This window comes from Peromyscus maniculatus, chromosome 1 (assembly GCF_049852395.1).
Source record: "Peromyscus maniculatus bairdii isolate BWxNUB_F1_BW_parent chromosome 1, HU_Pman_BW_mat_3.1, whole genome shotgun sequence".
NCBI classification, from domain to species: Eukaryota; Metazoa; Chordata; class Mammalia; order Rodentia; family Cricetidae; genus Peromyscus; species Peromyscus maniculatus.
In genome coordinates, this window is record NC_134852.1 from 51,665,118 (window position 1) to 51,683,592 (window position 18,475).

General features: G+C 52.6%; 1 protein-coding gene across 2 annotated transcripts; it reads left to right on the plus strand.

Annotated features, from left to right (window-relative positions):
- Positions 1–2,852: 2,852 nt before the first annotated feature.
- On the plus strand, positions 2,853–17,443 carry Cd22 (CD22 molecule). 2 transcript variants are annotated; one of them, XM_006982068.4, is made up of 14 exons: positions 2,858–3,153; positions 6,584–6,641; positions 6,853–7,233; positions 8,468–8,782; positions 10,226–10,483; positions 10,619–10,882; positions 12,294–12,551; positions 12,819–13,082; positions 13,166–13,429; positions 14,475–14,571; positions 14,666–14,741; positions 15,186–15,304; positions 16,078–16,162; positions 16,762–17,443. In XM_006982068.4, the coding sequence occupies exons 2-14, from the start codon at positions 6,605–6,607 to the stop codon at positions 16,891–16,893; spliced, it is 2,550 nt and encodes an 849-aa protein (XP_006982130.1). In that variant the 5' UTR covers positions 2,858–3,153; positions 6,584–6,604; the 3' UTR covers positions 16,894–17,443. The 2 variants fall into 2 exon arrangements, with proteins under 2 accessions (XP_076400348.1, XP_006982130.1); XM_076544233.1 differs by lacking the exons at positions 10,226–10,483; positions 10,619–10,882 and having other exon boundaries at positions 2,853–3,153.
- The last annotated feature ends 1,032 nt before the right edge of the window (positions 17,444–18,475 follow it).

An 18,475-nucleotide genomic window follows, 5' to 3' on the forward strand; every position in this document is an offset into this window, starting at 1 on the left:
GCACACGAGAAATTCTTAGTAGGAAACGGCTCATATTCCAAAGCCAGCATCACCAAGACTCCTTGAGCCCTGGCTTTACCCCTGGAAGGCCCTTGGCTTCTTCCAGGGATGGCTTTGTCACAGTCAGCTGACTTCCTACTTCATATTCCTGCGGCCTGCAACAAGACAGATCTCTGTGAGTTAGAGGCCAGCCTGGTCTACACAGCAAGTTCCAGGCCAGCCAGGGCTACACAGTGAGACCCTGTCTCAAAATATGTAGTTAGACTCTAACATGGATGGGGAGGGGCACATGAGGCTCTACCCCTCCTCAAGAGTTCCTGGTTGTTAAATAAAGGTGTGCACCACCATGTCCTGTTATTTCCTCCTTCTCTTTTCTTTCTTTCTTTCTTTCTTTCTTTCTTTCTTTCTTTCTTTCTTTCTTTCTTTCTTTCTTTCTTTCTTTCTTTCTTTCTTTCTTTCTTTTTTTCCGAGACAGGGTTTCTCTGTGTAGCTTTAGAGCCTTTCCTGGAACTCACTTGGTAGCCCAGGCTGGCCTCAAACTCACAGAGATCCGCCTGCCTCTGCTTCCCAAATGCTGGGATTAAAGGTGTGCGCCACCACCGCCTGGCTATTTCCTCCTTCTCAAGCACAGTTCTGGTCAGGAATCAAATCCAGGTATTTGCAGTTGACTTGTGAAGTTTCTCCACCTTGGTTATGTCCCTGCTATATTACTGCTTTTGGGGGAGGTGGTACTGGAGGTTAAAAGTAGGTCCTTACATATGCTACACAAGTGCTCCACCACTCAGCCACGCCCCAGCCCCTCACTGGGGGATTCTAGGCAGGGGCTCTACCACTGATCCACACCCCAGTCCCTCACTGGGGGATTCTAGGCAGGGGCTCCACCACTGAGCCACACCTCCAGCCCCTGACTGGGGGATTCTAGACAGGGGCTCTACCACTGAGCCACACCCCCAGCCCCTCACTGGGGGGTTCTAGGCAGGGGCTCTACCACTGAGCCACACCCCCAGCCCCTCACTGGGGGATTCTAGGCAGTGCTCTACCACTGAGCCACACCCCCAGCCCCTCACTGGGGGATTCTAGGCAGGTGCTCTACCACTGAGCCACACCCCAGCCCCTCACTGGAGGATTCTAGGCAGGGGCTCTACCACTGAGCCACACCCCAGCCCCTCACTGGGGGATTCTAGGCAGGGGCTCTACCACTGAGCCACACCCCAGCCCCTCACTGGGGGATTCTAGGCAGGGGCTCTACCACTGAGTCACACCCCAGCCCCTCACTGGGGGATTCTAGGCAGGTAGAAGATTCTACTCTTCTACCACACTCCCAGACTCCCATTTTTTTTATTTCAAGACAGGGTCTCATTAAACTGGTGAGGCTGGTCTTGAAATTATTCTGTAGCCCAGGTGACCTTGAACTTTTGATCTTCCTGTTTCAACTTCCTGAGTAGTTCGGAAGACAGTCCTGCTGTTGTTCCCACCACCCATCGCTATCTTCTGTAGCTCTTCTTAACTCTTTCCGATTTCGTCTGTGTGGCTAGCCACACTCAGGCTACTCCCATACCTAATGGCATGTATCACATGCAGAGTTCATTAGACAGTTGGGGAAGTCCCACAGTAAAGGCTCCTGTTGAGTAGAGGTCTGTAGGTCTTCACAGAGAACACTGGAGAAACCAGGAATGCTAATCACACAGGGGCTTCTCCTCTGCTTTCCACTCAGAAATCTAGAAGTTGATGTTATTAATAATCTGGTGACCTTTTCTATCTGTAGAGGCACACCTCATCCAAATCCCCCAGAATGCTCTCCCTCCCTCCCTCTCAGTTAATAGAACCCGTCTTTAGGGGAGATGTCACATGTACTTGATACTGCTGACCTCTGTGCTATCTCAGACAGGGACCACACCGGATCCTCGCTCCGCCCTTAAGCTGTAGAACCCATCTTCACGGTCACATGTTTATTGCCTCTTTGCAGTTTGTTTTCCTGCTGGCTGCGAGGCTCTCGGGGACATACATCCCTCCTCACCCCCAACTGTTGCATTCATCTTTTCCCAACCCGCCATGACCTTGAAGACATTTTTTGTGCAACACATTCCCTGTGCCTGGGAAACTGAGGTCAGCTTTGCCTCCGATGTTCCCTGTCACCTGTAGGTGGCCGCTGCAGAAGAAGCTGGATACAAGTGACTAGGTTCTGGGCAAGCTTGGCCAGTTTATCCCTGGAACCACATAAAGGTGGGAGGAGAGGGCTGGCCACAAGTTGTCCTTTGACCCCTACATAAGCACTGGTGCAAGCATGCACACCACACACACACACACACACACAAATACAAACACACACATAACACACACAACACACAAACATACCACACACCACACACACCACACACATACACAATACACAAACACACCACACACCACACAAGACAAACACACAATACACAAACACACCACACACCACACAAGACAAACACACACAAGCACACTCATACACAAACACACACACCACATACATATATATACACACAGTACACAAACACACACATGTGCCTGCATACCATCCCAAATAAACAATAATCAAGTGCCGGGCACGGTGGTGCACTCAGGAGGAAGAGGCAGGTGGATCTCTGTGAGTTCAAAGACAGCCTGGACTAGAGTGAGTCCCAGAACAGCCAGAGCTACACAGAGAAACCCTGTCTCAAAAACCCCAAAACAAACAAACAAACAAATAAATGCCAAGCAGGAAAGACTCCCATTGGGCAACTTGCTTCCTCAGAGCTCTGGTTCTCCCCAGCCCATGGAGCTGTTGATCGCAGTGCTAGAAACAAGACAAACGAAAGCCGGCTGGGAGCTGTCACGATCGATTGGGGCTTTCACAGAGGGACACGTGGACACACCAGCTAGGAGACCCATCAGACATGGACGATCCACCAGTTAAGACCTGGCTGCAGAGGCAAACATCCCTTCCAATTTGACTCCAAGCCCATGTTCTCCATCATGGCCTCTCTTCTCCACTCACAGATGGCAGATGCAGATCACCCTATCTACTGGTGCCCTCTGAGCCACAGAGAGGAAGGGGGTGTGGCCAAGCTGGGGAGACTTCACTAACTTTTACTCTCAGAGGCTGCTGGAGACCCTGAAGAGATAGCGCGCAGGAGGAGACAGGTAAATGCCATTTTGATCTTTTCTCTTGTTCTCAACAAGCAAATATGGGGTGTCCTCTGTGTGCTGGCCATGAGGACCTGCCATTTTCTTTCATCTAACTTGCGAGAGGCACAGACAGACCCCTGTCTGTCTTTCAGCACCGCCTCTGCCAGATTTTCTGGGTCCTCTGAGGTGGAAGAAGCTGTTGGATGCTCAGGAGGGGAGGGTGGGGCCGGGAAGCCAGCTCTGAGGCTCTCAGCAGAGACTGAGCTGAGTGCATCATAGGCCTCGACAGTGTGGCCCTATTCTAAGTTCCTGGACTTAGTAACTGCTGCTGCCATACCCTACTCTACCTCCTCCTCCATCCAGTCCTCAAGCTCAGGTCCCTGCTTCTTCTGCTACGGTGACTGCCGGAAATCCCGTAGGCAGGCAGCTTTGCTTGGGAACTGTCTGCTTTCTGTTCACGCTGAGTTCTCCAGCCAAGCCATGTTGAGGATGTAGCTGGAGGTGCTGCCAGAGAGGCAACTGGGGGCTGATGGCTGCCACAACCCTTGTAGCAACCCGAGGGTGTCTCAACGTGTGTCCCTCAGAACCAAGCTTGCAATCCTGCAAAGCTTTTCATGAAAAAGAGTAAAATAGACTCGTGGCCTAGGAAGTAAGGGAATCTACTCCATGTCTGGCGGCATGTGTCACATGCACAGCTCATTAGAACGTGGGAGAGGTCTCACAGGAAAGCCTCCCGTTGAACTCGGCTTTTCCCAAGTGGCTGTGACCTTGAAGATAAGGCCATGCGACACATTCCCTGCACCTGGATGATCTGCCCCAGCCTCTGTCTCCTCACCTCTCACACACCCAGGCCAGGCCACCCCCACACTGGGGACAGAAGCCAGCCTGCTTTCAGCAAGTGGACTAGCTTTCCCTATACCTGCTCCTGCTCACCCAGCAGCCCCCCCCACACCTGTGTCCCACAGCCTGGGAGGGGAATTGCTGGAGAGGGGGAGGTGCTGATGCTGTTGGTAGGGTGAGTGGAAGGGGCGCAGCTCTGCACTGCCGCTGCCACCGGAGACACACTCAGTCGGCACATCCTGCAAGATCCCTGGGGGCTGACACAGGTCACAGCCACACCAAGACAGCTAAATTTAACTCTATGTAAAGTGTAGGATGGTGATGATGGTGGAGGGTGAGAGAGAGGGTGCGGGGAGAGAGAGGGAGACAGAGAGAAAAAGAGAGAGAGGGAGAGAGAGAGAGAGAGAGAGAGGGAGAGAGAGAGAGAGAGAGAGAGGGAGAGGAGAGAGAGAGAGGAGAGAGAGTGCACACTGGGTATCAGTTGTAAATCGGTGGCACCTAAACACACGGTTAAGTTCTGTCAGGCCAACACTCGATATTTCTGTTGTTTAGGTTTGGTGTTTTGTTTTTTTTTTGAGACAAAGTCTGGCTTGGGAGGCCAGACTAGCATCAAACTCATATTCTCAGATTCAGGCTCCCAAGTACTGGATTTTAGGTGCACACCACCATGGCTGGTCCTATGTATGTTTATAAAATAAGACATTTCTCATAATAGCCTGCTTTCTTACTTATGGTAAAACTGTGGATGATTAGACCACGGGAGGTCCCCTTTCCCACGTGGTAACAACTGACTGATGCTGTTAGAAAAGGAATATCTTTCCTTGATTCCTATTGGCACCTGGGGCTGGGGGAGGGGCTTTGGACCATTCTCTGTTTCTAAGGCTTTCTAACTCCCTCAAAATGTTTTCCTCATGTCCAACTTCACTGTGAGCTTAGTTTTACTTCTTGAGATAGTACTAGGGATTAAACCTGGGGACTGTGCCTCCCAGGCTAAAGCTCCACCACTGAGCCACACCCCCAGCCCCTCACTGGGGGATTCTAGGCAGGAGCTCTACCCCTGAGCCACACCCCCAGCCCCTCACTGGGGGATTCTAGGCAGGGGCTCTACCACTGAGCCACACCCCAGCCCCTCACTGTGGGGTTCTAGGCAGGGGCTCTACCACTGAGCCACACCCCAGCCCTCACTGGGGAATTCTAGGCAGGGGCTCTACCACTGAGCCACACCACCCCAGCCCCTCACTGGGGGATTCTAGGCAGGGGCTCTACCACTGAGCCACACCCCAGCCCCTCACCGGTGGATGACAGGCAGGGGCTCTACCACTGAGCCACACCCCAGCCCCTCACTGGGGGAATCTAGGCAGGGGCTCCACCTCTGAGCCACATCCCAGCCCCTCACTGGGGGTTCTAGGCAGGTGTTCTACCACTGAGCCCCTCACGGTGTGGGGGTGATTCTAGGCAGGTGTCTGCTGCTTCACTGGGAGATTCCTCTATCACAGAGATACACCCCCAGTCCTCTTTTTACTTTTTCTTTTGAGACAAGGTCTTAGTAAGTTGACTAGACCAGGCTTGAACTTGCTTTGTAGTCAAGCTGACCTTGAACTTGCAACTGTTTAGCCTCAGCCTCTGGAGCAGCTGGAATTCCAGGACTAAATCAGTAGGCTAACATTTGGTTTAAGGAGATTGCCCCCCAAGTCTTTCAAATCACTCTGTCTGTCCCTGTGTAAGATCTTGCACTGGTAGCCTGGGGAGATCCTTGTTACCAGGGCCTGGCATTCAAGGCATACAACAGCCTGGCACCACAGAGCCTCAGGCAGGGCAAGGAGTTTTAGAGGTTGTAAAAGCAGTGGGAGAACTCGCTTGCTATGCCAGCCTGCTCTATGCCAGCCTGGTCTATGCCAGCCTGGTCTATGCCAGCCTGGTCTATGCCAGCCTGGTCTATGCCAGCCTGGTCTATGCCAGCCTGGTCTATGCCAGCCTGGTCTATGCCAGCCTGGTCTATGCCAGCCTGGTCTATGCCAGCCTGGTCTATGCCAGCCTGGTCGTATGAGCTGGACTCCTGGGACCAACTGAAAGGTGGAAGGAAAGAATCAGCTCCCCAGAATTCTCCACAACGTCCTCCTCTGGTCTCCACATGTGCACTGTAGCTTGCACATGTCCCATATATCACACACACACACACACACACACACACACACACACACACACACACTAATAATATAAAATAAAAATTAAAAACTAGTAAATGCGTAGGATAGAGAAAAAAGAAAGCAAAGGAGGGTCTCAGCTTGAAGAAGTATGGTACACCCAGAAATAGCTCTATGAGCACCCCAAATCCCACATCTCCATCATATAACCAGGTAGGTATGCTTCCCCACCCACAACCCAGGATCAGAAAAAAAAAAAAAATAGAATCAGAGTTCAGACTGAACAAGCAAAAGCAACCAGACGACTCGAAGGCAAGTTCTTGTGGCTGTTGAGACAGGGCCTCAGAATGTAGCCTAGACTGGCCTCAGACCTGTAGCAACCCTCCCGCCTCAATTGCCTGAAGGCTGGGATAGTCACACACCAGCACACCCAGTTTGCAGACTAATTCTTCTTTCCTCAGGTCTCACCCAGAGCAGACACCATGCATGTCCACTGTCCGTGGCTCCTCCTGATTCTAGGTAAGGCCCAGGCTGACACCTGGGTTTGGAGATGTCTGTGGGCAAGGTAGAGCAGGGATAGGTCTGGGGAACGGAGGCAACTGCTCAGAGGCAGAGAGAGATGTGCCATGCTCCTCCGTCATCCTTCGTCTCCCCGGGGTCTCCCTCTCCTGTTTCCTGTGAAAGTTCTCACCCCTCAGTAACGATTTCTGACCAGTCTTGTGGCCTTTAGGACACGTGGCTTTGGTTGGCTCATCACAGAAATGGACTGTTGAACATCCCCAAACCCTCTTCGCCTGGGAAGGAGCCTGCGTCTGGATTCCTTGCAAGTACAAAATTCCAGCCTGGAATAGTCATCTGGACGGGGTCTTGCTGTATCACAATTACAACTTTGACAATCATACCAAGGATTTCAAGGGGAATGTCCTCTATAATAACACCAAGATTGAGTCATCTCCTTCCGAGCAAGGAAGGGTGACGTTCTGGGGAAACAGAGAAAATAACTGTTCCCTGGAAATCCACCAGATACAGGTCACTGACAATGGGAAGCTGGGGTTGAGGATGATTTCAGGCGGTGACAAGTGGATGGAGGAACTTCACCTCAATATCTCCAGTAAGGGTATGGGGGAAACATCGCCTTGCTGGCAGAGTCAAAGAGGGAGGTGAAGTACTGAGTTCCTTGCTCACGGTTAAGTCTCAAACCCTGGGACCAGTGGCTGAGGTGCCTACTTAACACATCAAATTGGAAATGGCCATCAGGTTCTTCCAGCATCCCTCAGTCTTTATCCGTCACACCTACAGAGTATGGCTGGCATACCCCGCCCTCTCCCCCAACTCTCCAGCCCGGGGGCCAGGCTGCCCTTCCCCAGAGGCTCTCCCCTATGTGATCCGGCCATGTTGGTCACCCGCCCTCTTTACCCTTTGCTCTCTTGGCTGCCACACCTGGGTCCCCTCTCTCCCCTCTCGCTTCCCGTCCCTGTCTCCTGTGGCTCAGGGTCATGTCCACTCTGGACTCTCTCAGATGTCTCTGATTATGCGTTATGCCTTCCCTCGTATCTACAATAAACCTTCTCCTCCAACGTAGGAGCAGGCCTGCCCTTTCCTATTTATTTCTTTTTTTCACTCCTATTCACTTTCAAATAGGAGATGTTGACGGCAACAGGAGCATTTGTCCTCCCTCAGACATTCTCCCTCCGCTCGTGTCTGGCCCGGAATCTGTTGTCCAGGCCGTCAGGGTTTTGTTTTTATATCTTCCCAAAGAAGATAGAGATTTGGATTTTCAAATCTCTTAGCACGTTAGTCTAAGGAAACCTTTTAGGCCGGATGACGAGAGCAGAGGGCCCCGACACGGCCCATCAGACAGCTGGGCTCTCCGCCCTAGACGACGATATCATCCGTCCACACTAGAGCTGTGAGCGCAAGGCATCTTGACATCACGTCTGTGCGGTGGTCTAGCCTGGTGGAGGTCTGAGCCCTGGGCTCAGGATCGCCTCACTAAAGGGCTGTCTGCTTGACTGACTCCAATACTGAGGCGGCCTCACCAACACAAGCATGTCACCAACGCTTAGCAACACATGCAGAACTAAACCAGAGAAATCCGCCCTGGGTGACCCTGGGGCCACTTAGAAAGTAAATGGAAGGAGAAGTGAGAAGCGAAGTAAATGTAAAATACGATTTCCCAGCATGCTTAGTGCCCCCAAAGCCTTCCACAGAGAAGCTGAACTGAACAAGGAGGTAGAATGACCTTGCAAGGGATTGTTCTGGGGTCATCTGGGACGGGATGCCTGAAGCCAGGGATGGAAGGCTAGCCCATGCCCCACCCCAGCTCTTTTTTTTTTTTTTTCCAGAGACACCCTTCCCACCTTACATCCGGATGCCACCAGAAATCCATGCATCCCAAAGTGTCACTCTGACCTGTAGACTGAATTTTGCCTGCTCTCGGTACCACATTTACTTGAAGTGGTTCCTGGAAGAGCACGAAATCACCTCCATCACCTCCATCACCTCCATCACCTCTGCCCCCGATTCTACACAAAATGTCTACACAGAGAGCGAGCTCACCTTCCAGCCAGAGTGGAAGGACCACGGAAAGACTGTGACGTGCCAAGTCTGGAACTCTACGAAAATGCTCTCTGAGAGCAGAGTGGTTCTGGATGTTAAACGTGAGTCTCCATGTGGGAAGGACATCTTGTCCCCTTCTTCCTAAATCCTGGTGAGCCCCAGTAAGGGTAAGAGGAGTCTGTCCATAGAAGGTTCAGCTGTCAGTCATTTGACAGGGGTGGCAAGGCTCTTCTACTGTCTCTTCTGTCGGTCCTGTGTCTCGAGACACAGATTCATTTTAGTCTCTGTTTTGGCCTAAAAAATAAAGCAATCTAGTTGAGTGTGGAGATATAGGCTTGGAAATGCGTATTCAGGAGGCCAAGGCAGGGGGATCTTGAGTTTGAGGACAACCTGGACTACACAGTGGGACACTATCTCAAAACCCTAAGTGTTGGAGATATTTCCTGGCAGTACAGTGCTTGCCTAGCATGTGTGTGACCCTGAGTCAACCTCCAGTACCACTCAATCATCAATCAATCAATTCTTAAGTCACAGCATACTTTGAGGATATCTGGTTAGGCTTCTTTGTTCTCCATACAAGGAAATTTTCCTGTCATTACTTTATAGCCTGTTCATTCATTCATTCATTCATTCGTTCATTCATTCATTCATCCATTCAATGGATATTTACTGTGGAGCCTGGCACGGTGGTACACACTTTTAAACCCAGCACTCGTGAGGCAGAGGTAGGTGGAGCTCTGTGAGTTTGAGACCAGCCTGGGCTACAGAGTGAGTTCCAGAATGGCCAGGGATACACAGAGAACCCTGTTGAAGGAGGAGGAGGAGGAGAGGAGGAAGAAGAGGAAAAAGAGGAAGAGGAAGAAATCAAAAATTGAATGTGGCAGCATGGTCTTGTTGTCTCAGCCCTAGGGAGGCAGATCCGGGTGGGTCCTTTGGACTTGCTGGACAACCAGTCTAGTCTAATTGATGAGCTCCAGGTCAGTGGGAGACCCTGTCTCAAAAAATGTAAAATCAAGATGGCCAGTTCCTGAAGTACAACACCCAAGGTTGTCCTCCGAGCTCCTAATCCACACGTGCACACGCAAATAGCTCACAAACCCCAAAAGAAAGCAGGCTTAGGATGGGCCGATGGATGGAGACGTCTGTGGAGAAGGTGAGGACCTTGGCTGACATGACAGAGAGGCCAGGGCGGGCAAAGAAGATTCTAGGGAGGGAAAGAACCAGTGCAAAGAACTAGGTGTGGAGGTGCAAGTGTAGTGTACTGGTGACGGTGTCCGAGGACCAGAGGATGAGCGGCCAAGCCCGCTCTCGAGGTAAGAGAGGAGGTAGGACACTGTGTCTCCTGGAGGCCAGCAGACAGCTGCGCTGTTGGTGTCTAATGGACAATGCTGGGGATGCGGGGTGCTGGCGGAGACCAGGTGGGAGGGCGCATGAGGAAGGAGAACACAGAGACAAGTGAGGATTGTGTGCAGGCTGCTGCTGTCCCAATGAAAACAGCCGCCGAGAATTCCCTGTCCTCTCCCAATGCTCCTCTGTTCCTGCAGACATCCCGAAGCTGAAGATCAAGGTCACTTCCAAAGAGGTCATGAAGGGTGGCTCTGTGAACGTGACATGCCAGGTTATCAGCAGCAACCCAGACTACAGGACAGTGTCCTGGGTCAAGGATGGGCAGCCCCTGAAGGGACAGAATCTCACACTACCTCTGCAATCAGTGACCAAGGACATGAGTGGGAAATACCGTTGCCAGGCTTTAAACGACCTGGGCCTAGGACAATCGGAAGAAGTGGCCCTTACGGTGTTGTGTGAGTTCCCTTGAATCTGGCAAGGGAGGCGGGGAGTTATCAGGATCCTCAGGGATGGTAGTGGAGGCTGGTGGCTGCCTGGCCAGGTTTGCGGGCTCTGCTCACCTGCGCTGCCACTGCTGTGGCTTCTTTTAGTTGCTCCAGAATCCTCCAGGGTTCACATCTACAGTTCTCCGGCTGAAGAAGGGAAGTCAATAGAGCTGATTTGTGAGTCACTGGCCAGTCCGAAAGCAACAAACTATACCTGGTACCACAACGGAAGACCCGTGCTTGGAGAGACACAAGAGAAGCTCCGGATTCCTAAAGTCTCCCTGAGGCATGCTGGGAAATACTCTTGCAAGGCACAGAACCGCCTGGGTCTTGGAAAGATAAAGGAGGAAACTGAGCTGGATGTCCAGTGTGAGCGGCCAACTGACCTCTGGTTCTTGGAGGAAAGAGGGAAATAGAGAAGGAAGGCAATAGAGTGTAGGGGGTGTGGAGGTGTGGGGAAGACAAGCAGCCAGGGACCTGAGCTTCACAGCTGCATTCTAGACGTGCAGACCACAGCCTTGGCTTACGGCAATTACTTAGTAGATGCTTGTTGAATGAATGAATGAATGAATGGATGTCACCAGCTTGGTGGCCCAGATCTGTCATCCCAGCTACTAGGGAAGCTAAGACAGAAGGATCACAAATGTGAGGACTGCCTGGGCTCCAGACTGAGTTCAAGGTCAGCCTGGGCAATTTAGTGAGACTGTCTCAAAAGTAGAAAGAGGACCTGGGACACAGCTCAGCAGCAGAATGCTTTCCTACAACATACCAGGAAGGGAGTGGCAGCATGGCTCGCAACCAATCACTAGTCTAGAATCTTCCAGTGAGGGATCCGAGGCCTGACCCAGTGGTAGAGCACCTGCCTAGAATGCCTCAGCGAGAACTGGGGATGTGGCTCAGTGGATGTCAGTCCCCAGCACTGCATAAAAGAAATGCATGTGGTGGCATCAAGACATAAGGCAGGAGCATCATAAACTCAAGGTCATCTTGGCTGTATAGCAAGTTCAAAGCTAACCTGGGCTATGTGAGACCCTGCCTAAGACTAGGGCTTCACGGGACACGCAAACATAGCGTCAATGGCAGCAGCTGAGGCCCTGAAGATTCAAGTCCTGAAAGATTTGAGAGCCAGAGGGAGTGTCCAGTTATTCCACCATTGTTTGGCATTCCTTAGCACAGCACAGCTGGTTATCAAGTTGCTCCCAAGACAGTCTCGGTTGTCAGACCCGGAGTGGCTTGCATACGGGCGGGGCACCCACACTCTGAACATCTGGAGAGCTGGAGAGCAGTAGCAAAGTGTATTATTTATGACACACCACTGGCTGCTCTAAGGGTATCTGTGCTCTGGGAGGATTCTGGAAGGGTGGGTTCTCTTGGTGCCCCACTTGACAGACGGGTAGATGGAGGCCTGCAGCCCACAGTCATACAGCTTTAAATAGCACTGTGCCTCACAGCCGCAATAGGGAAGCAGGAGAGGTTTCATTTGGGGACAGTATGCAAAGGCTTTAATGAACACCAGCCTTGCAGCTGGCTCAGGGTGGTGCAAGTCAGTCATTTCAGCTGCGCAGGAGGCTAAGGAGGGATGGTCAGAAGTCCAAGGCTGGCCTGTGCAAATACACAAGGATCCCAACCCAACAATAAAAAGGCTAAAGAGAAAAATAGGGTAGGGCTAGAGATGGGGCTCAGCTCTTGCCTAGGCCCTCCAAGGCGAGGGGTTTGATCTCTGGTACTGCAAAGGGGAACCAAATGATCATGCTTTCTCACCTCTCTGCTCTCCTCTAAGATGCCCCCAAGGAGGTAACCACAGTGATTCAAAACCCCACACCAATTCGGGAAGGAGACAGTGTGACCCTGGCCTGTAGCTACAACTCCAGCAATCCTGCAGTCACCTCCTACCTGTGGAGCCCTCGTTCTGGGGATGAGACCGCGCGTGGAGTGCTGAGGATTCAGAAGGTTGCATGGGACTCCAGCCCTATCAGCTGCGCTGCCTGTAATAACCACGGGTGTTCGTGGGGCGCACCCGTCAGCCTGAATGTCCACTGTGAGTGACAGGGCAAGGCGTGTCCATGAGGTGGACACACTGAGATATGGCGGTGGAAGGGGGGATGGGAACCTGGACCACAGGCCGGGGGAGAGAGGATTGAAGAAGGGCACATAGGCCTGGGGCTAAGGAGACAGGAAGTCCTGACCCATGACACAGGAAACACTAAACAAAGGGCTAGGAAGTCCTAATCAAACACAGGACATTTTGGGGAGACATCAAGAAGGCTAGAGAGTCAAAACATCACCTGAGGCTGTGGCCCTGCAGATGCCCCCAGAGCTGTGACGGTCCTGAAGGTGAGCCCCTCATCAGAGATCCATGCTGGGCAGCATGTCATCCTCCAGTGCAGCTTCTCCGGGAGCCACCCCCCAGAGGTCCGCATCGTGTGGAGGAAGAATGGGAGTCTTGTGCAGGAAGGGAAAGAGCTGAGCTTCAGCTCCATCTCCCCAGAAGATTCTGGAAAGTATAACTGCATGGTCAACAACTCCATTGGAGAGACTCCGTCGAAGGCCTGGGACCTCCAAGTGCTGTGTGAGTGGCAGGACCTGGGGGGCTAAGTGTGAAGAAGATGAGGTGACCGGCAGCCCTGGCCTGACTCGGTTTCCCCTTTGCAGATGCTCCTCGGAGGCTGCGCGTGTCTATTAGCCCTGGGAACAGCGTAATGGAAGGGAAGAAGGCCATCTTGTCCTGTGAGGGTGATGCCAACCCGCCCGTCTCCCAGTATGTCTGGTTGGATTCCAGCGACCGAGACCTCCCCTTCTTCAGCCAGAAGCTGAGCCTGGAGCCCCTGAGGGTCCAACACACTGGCTCTTACCGCTGCCAAGGGATCAACAAGCTAGGCATGGGCGAGTCACCGCCCAGCACCCTCACTGTCTACTGTAAGTCCCTTGGGTCTCTCCTCTGTCCTGGCGGGGCAGCCCCCTTCCCCACCTTGCATGTCCAGCTCAGCCAGGGCACACCCTGCCACCAGTAGCTCCTGGCTGGAAAGTCACCCTGTTCTGCCTCACGAACCTTCCCTCAAAGGCTGTGCCTACCTTCCAAAAGCTCTTGATGTTCCTTGTCTTTCTCTGTCTCTTTCCTTCCCTCCTTCCCTCTATGTGTGTATCTCCCCCTTGATGAATAAGATCCTTATTTATCTTTTGATACTTTAGTGTTTTAAACAAGATAATACAAGTGCGTTTTTTTTTTTTTTTTTTTTTTTTTAAAAAAAAAAAGGTTTCAAACACAAAAAGGAAGCTGAACACAGGCGTTGAGAGGCTGAAGTGGGAATATCACCAGAACACCAGGGCCGGCCTGGGCTATGTAGAAAAACTGCCTCAAAACCAAAACAACCCTGTCTCATTCCCCTAGGAAACCTAGCCATGCTCTTTTTGTTTGTTTGAGATAGGGGCCTTGGCATGCAGCCCAGGTTGATCTTGAACTGCAGGCAATTCCCCTGCCTCAGCCTCTTGAGTGTTGGGATTACAGAGATGAGTCACCATGCCCAGATGGTGCCCTGCTTCTTTCAAATAACCATAGCCCATCCCATCTCCCTAGCACCCTCGTCAAGGTTGAGGGGTGCTGAGCCTCCTGCTGTGGGCACACCTGCAGCGACAAGTGTGTGACCAAGTCTTGTGTGGAGCTGGGTCTGTCTGGTCAAACAGCTCTCAGGGTTGCATGGTGCCAAAGGCGAGGGTCACAGGCTTTGTTTCGACCTGTCTCTGGAATGGCTCTTGCTGGGGACAAAGAATTGGCCCCTCTCTCCTGAGGAGGCAGGGACCACTTCTCCATCTTTCTCTGAATCACTCCACCAAATCACTCCACCGTATGTGGAGGACATCTGCAGACAAGAAGGACCAGGCTTTGTGAAGGGAGATGGGCAGGATGCTCTGCCCATTGCCATCTTTACAAAGCAGAGTGAACCATTATCTCTTTCTTCACCAGATAGCCCAGAGAGCATCGGCAAGAGGGCTGCCTTGGGACTAGGGTTCTGCCTGGCTGTCTGCATCCTGGCTATCTGGGGGATGAAACTGCAGAAAAAGTGAGCAGTCGGCTGCCCCTCCCCCCTCCCCCTCTCCACAGCCCTCAGCCTGCTGGGTCATCCCTACCCATCCTCACAAACCCTTGATCCTTAGATGGAAACAGAATCAGAGCCAGCAGGGGCTCCAGGAAAACTCCAGTGGCCAGAGCTTTTTTGTAAGGAATAAAAAGGTAAGATGGAGCCAGGTGGTGGCTTAAAGCACACTTTTAATCCTAGCACTTGGGAAGCAGAGGCAGGTGGATCTCTGTGAGTTCGAGGCCAGCCTGGTCTACAGAGCAAATTCCAGGACAGCCAGAGCTACACAGAGAAGCCCTGTCTGAAGAAAAAAAAAAGTTAAGATGGGAGGAAGGTGAACCTAGAGTAGCCCTTGAAGACAGGAGATGAGAAAGGGTCATGCGTGCTCTGAGGATATGTGAACATCTGAAATCCCAGTGCTCGGGAGATAAGGCAGGGGACTGGCAAATTTGAGGCCAGCTTGGGTTACACATTGTAAGATCCTGCTGGGGAAAAAAAACAACAAACAAACCAAAAACCTTCAGGGAGTTGTTGGGGTCAAAGGCCAGGAGAAGGGAGTGGTCAGGAGAGAATCACAGCTGCAACTTTGCATCTTGCAGACTAGAAGGACCCCTCTCTCCGAAGGCCCCCAGTCCCAGGGCTGCTACAACCCGGCGATGGATGACAGTGTTAGTTACGCCATCTTGCGCTTTCCGGAGACCGACACGCCGAGAGTCGGGTACGGAGGATACAGGAGTTTGGTACCTGCCACTCAGGGGGGTCGTGGGAGGAAAGTCTTGTGTCCCGTCCTGCCCTCTTTGCACCGGGCACCACCACACGCTCACTGCCTCGTTCTTACATGGCAGTGAGTGACAGCCTTGGACGGGAACTGTTTCTTTACTTCAGAAGCGGGTGTCCAGAGCCAGGCTGCCCAGGGCCAGGCTGCCCAGGGCCAGGCTGCCCAGAGCCAGGCTGCCCAGGGCCAGGCTGCCCAGGGCCAGGCTGCCCAGACTGCCCAGAGCCAGGCTGCCCAGGGCCAGGCTGCCCAGGCTGCCCAGAGTCAGGCTGCCCAGGCTGCCCAAGGCCAGGCTGCCCAGGGCCAGGCTGCCCAGGGCCAGGCTGCCCACGGCCAGGCTGCCCAGGGCCAGGCTGCCCAGGGCCAGGCTGCCCAGGCTGCCCAGAGCCAGGCTGCCCAGAGCCAGGCTGCCCAGGGCCAGGCTGCCCAGAGCCAGGCTGCCCAGGGCCAGGCTGCCCAGGGCCAGGCTGCCCAGAATCAGGCTGCCCAGGGCCAGGCTGCCCAGGGCCAGGCTGCCCAGGGCCAGGCTGCCCAGGGCCAGGCTGCCCAGAGCCAGGCTGCGGTGCAGGTTGAGGGCGTCAGGATGCGTTCACCACCCATTTTCATGAGCTGCTATTGTGGTGCTGTGCGCACAAGAGACAAGGCATTTTTTCCCCCAGGGACTGAAGTCGGGGTGCTGCTGGGGAAAACTCAGTGTAGCCTTCTCTCTCTCTCAGTGATGCGGAGACCTCAGGAGCACAGGGTCCTTCTCCAAACAAGGACGACACAGTCACTTACTCGGTGTTACAGAAGCGTCATGTGGTGAGGGGGCAGAGTTACGCTATGGAAGGGGGAGGGGCCGGGGCCGGGGGCCTCGATTGAGAGCCCCTCCTGGGACACACTTGGCAGACAGTGAAGTTGGGAAGGGTGGCTGTCTCCAGTCCATTTCCCATTGCTATAACTGAATGCCCTTGGTGGTTTACAAAGGAAAGAGATTTATTTTGACTTATGGTTGGTTCTGGAAATCCAATATCAAAGGAGCTGTTTCTGGTAGTGACAGAGTCCTGAGGTAACACAAAACATTCATTTGTCAGAGAGAAACCAACTTCCTAAGAAAAGTCTCTGCATTGATTATCTATTAACCCATCAGTTTAATCACCTGCTACAGATCCCACAATCTGTGCATTTCCGACACAGGAAACTCAGGGGACACATTCAGACTACAGCACTTGTTCTGGCAGAGAGCTGGGGTGTGAGCCAAGACAGGTGTCTAAGGGGCCAAGCGTAGCCATTTGTAGACAAGATGACCCCGTTTGGACATTTGGACCCTGTGTGGTGGGGAACCAACGGGAGAAGGCGTTGAAGAGAATGGACCGAGGTTGGTCACCATGACGCCTGGCTTACCTTCATGTGTTTTGCAGAGTGACTATGAGAATGTGACACCAAGCCATCCTGAGGATGACGGCATCCACTACTCCGAGCTAGTTCAGTTTGGGGCTGGGAAGCGGCCTCAGGCAAAGGAAGATGTGGAATACGTGACCCTCAAGCACTGAGGTTGGAAGTAGCTGCCGTGGAAAGTTCTGGAGCCTAAGGGAGACCTGTAACTTCTAAGGCAACTCCCTGAGCACACACTTGGGTTGCATGCCCTCACAATCATTTAAAAACCCCGAGTCTGGCGAGAACCAGCCAGCCTTCTCTGCACCGGTGATTGTCACCCCACACTGTACAACGTCCCCTTCTCCAACCCTGGCCATCTGCCACCACCCACCTCATCCTGAGCCTCACTTCAGCTCGACGTGTTCCTGCTGTGACCAGCTGGGCTCTCTTCTTCTCTGTCCCCTTGATGCTCCACCCCCCCTCATTAATCTTATTACCCAAATTTCTGGTCCTGGAGAAAAAGCCCCAAGATGGGCAGAAGTGAGGAAGCAAGAGGCACTGTCCTCAGCTGGCTTTTCTCATGCGAACATGTCTACCAGTAAGTCAGGCCTTCCGTGGAGATGGTGCCTTCCCTCAGGGGTCCTGGGCACTGGGCAGGCAGGATACCATGGACCTATGTATAATCCAGTAAATGCTTCATAATAAAAAATAACGCTGTTGTCACACAAACTCTGTCCCGTTGGTGACTGGGGTCATTATACTGGAAACCTGGAGATGGGAATGGCTTTTTGGAACTTGGAGGGAGGAGAAGAGACTCATGGTAATCTCATGATCAAATCAGTAGATGGGGGCACCATTATTGTGCAGTGTTGGTATTGAACTTAGGGCTTTATGAATGCCAGGCAAATACCCTAGAGCCTCAACCCCAGCCCCTCACTGGGGGATTCTAGGCAGGGGCTCCACCACTGAGTCACACCCCAGTTTCTCACTGGGGGATTCTAGGCAGGGGCTCTACCACTGAGCCACACCCCAGCTCCTCACTGGGGAATTCTAGGCAGGGGCTCTACCACTGAGCCACACTCCCAGCCCACTTACCTGCTCAACCTAGAGAACAAGGTGTACTCAACCAGCCACAGAGGCAAGGCACAGCGAGGGTCCCCAGCAGGGTTCCCTTCCCCCTCCCTCGTCATGCTTCCCCAGTGCCAGAGCACGGCCCTCACTTCCTCTTTGTCCCCAAATTGATTTCCTGTGAGCACCATTAACTAATCTGGGGGACCAGTGGAACTTTAAATGCCATCTAAATGGAGGGCTGAAGAGATGGTACAGTGGTCACAGGCATCTGCCTCTGCACCTCATAACCTGAGCTTGATTCCCAGGACCCACATGATGGAAGGAGAGAAACTTCTCCCCCAAAAGGTGTCCTCTGACCCCTCCATGCACACACACACACACACACACACACACACACACACACACACACACAAATGTAAAATAAATATTTGGGGAGCTGGAAAGGTGTTAAGCAGTTAAGAATGCTTGATGCTTTTCAGAGCTATTTCTCCAGGTGCCCCCATTTTTTACATTTAAATAAAAACACCCACTGTTTAAATGAGAGAAAGAAGGTTTTGGGGGCTCTTATACCCACAATGAAGTCCAGCAATACTCAACTACTAATTAGCTGATCAGTATATATGACAAGTATTTGGTGAATTCAAATTTGCCATTGGGGGGAGGGGTGGAAATGTGGCTCAGTGGGTA

Coding starts and splice junctions, on each gene's coding strand:
- Cd22 (XM_006982068.4), top strand. CDS start 6,605: ATGCATGTCCACTGTCCGTGGCTCCTCCTGATTCTAG. Junction 14,572..14,665: donor GGGATGAAACTGCAGAAAAA/GTGAGCAGTCGG, acceptor CTTGATCCTTAG/ATGGAAACAGAATCAGAGCC. Junction 14,742..15,185: donor TTTTTGTAAGGAATAAAAAG/GTAAGATGGAGC, acceptor TGCATCTTGCAG/ACTAGAAGGACCCCTCTCTC.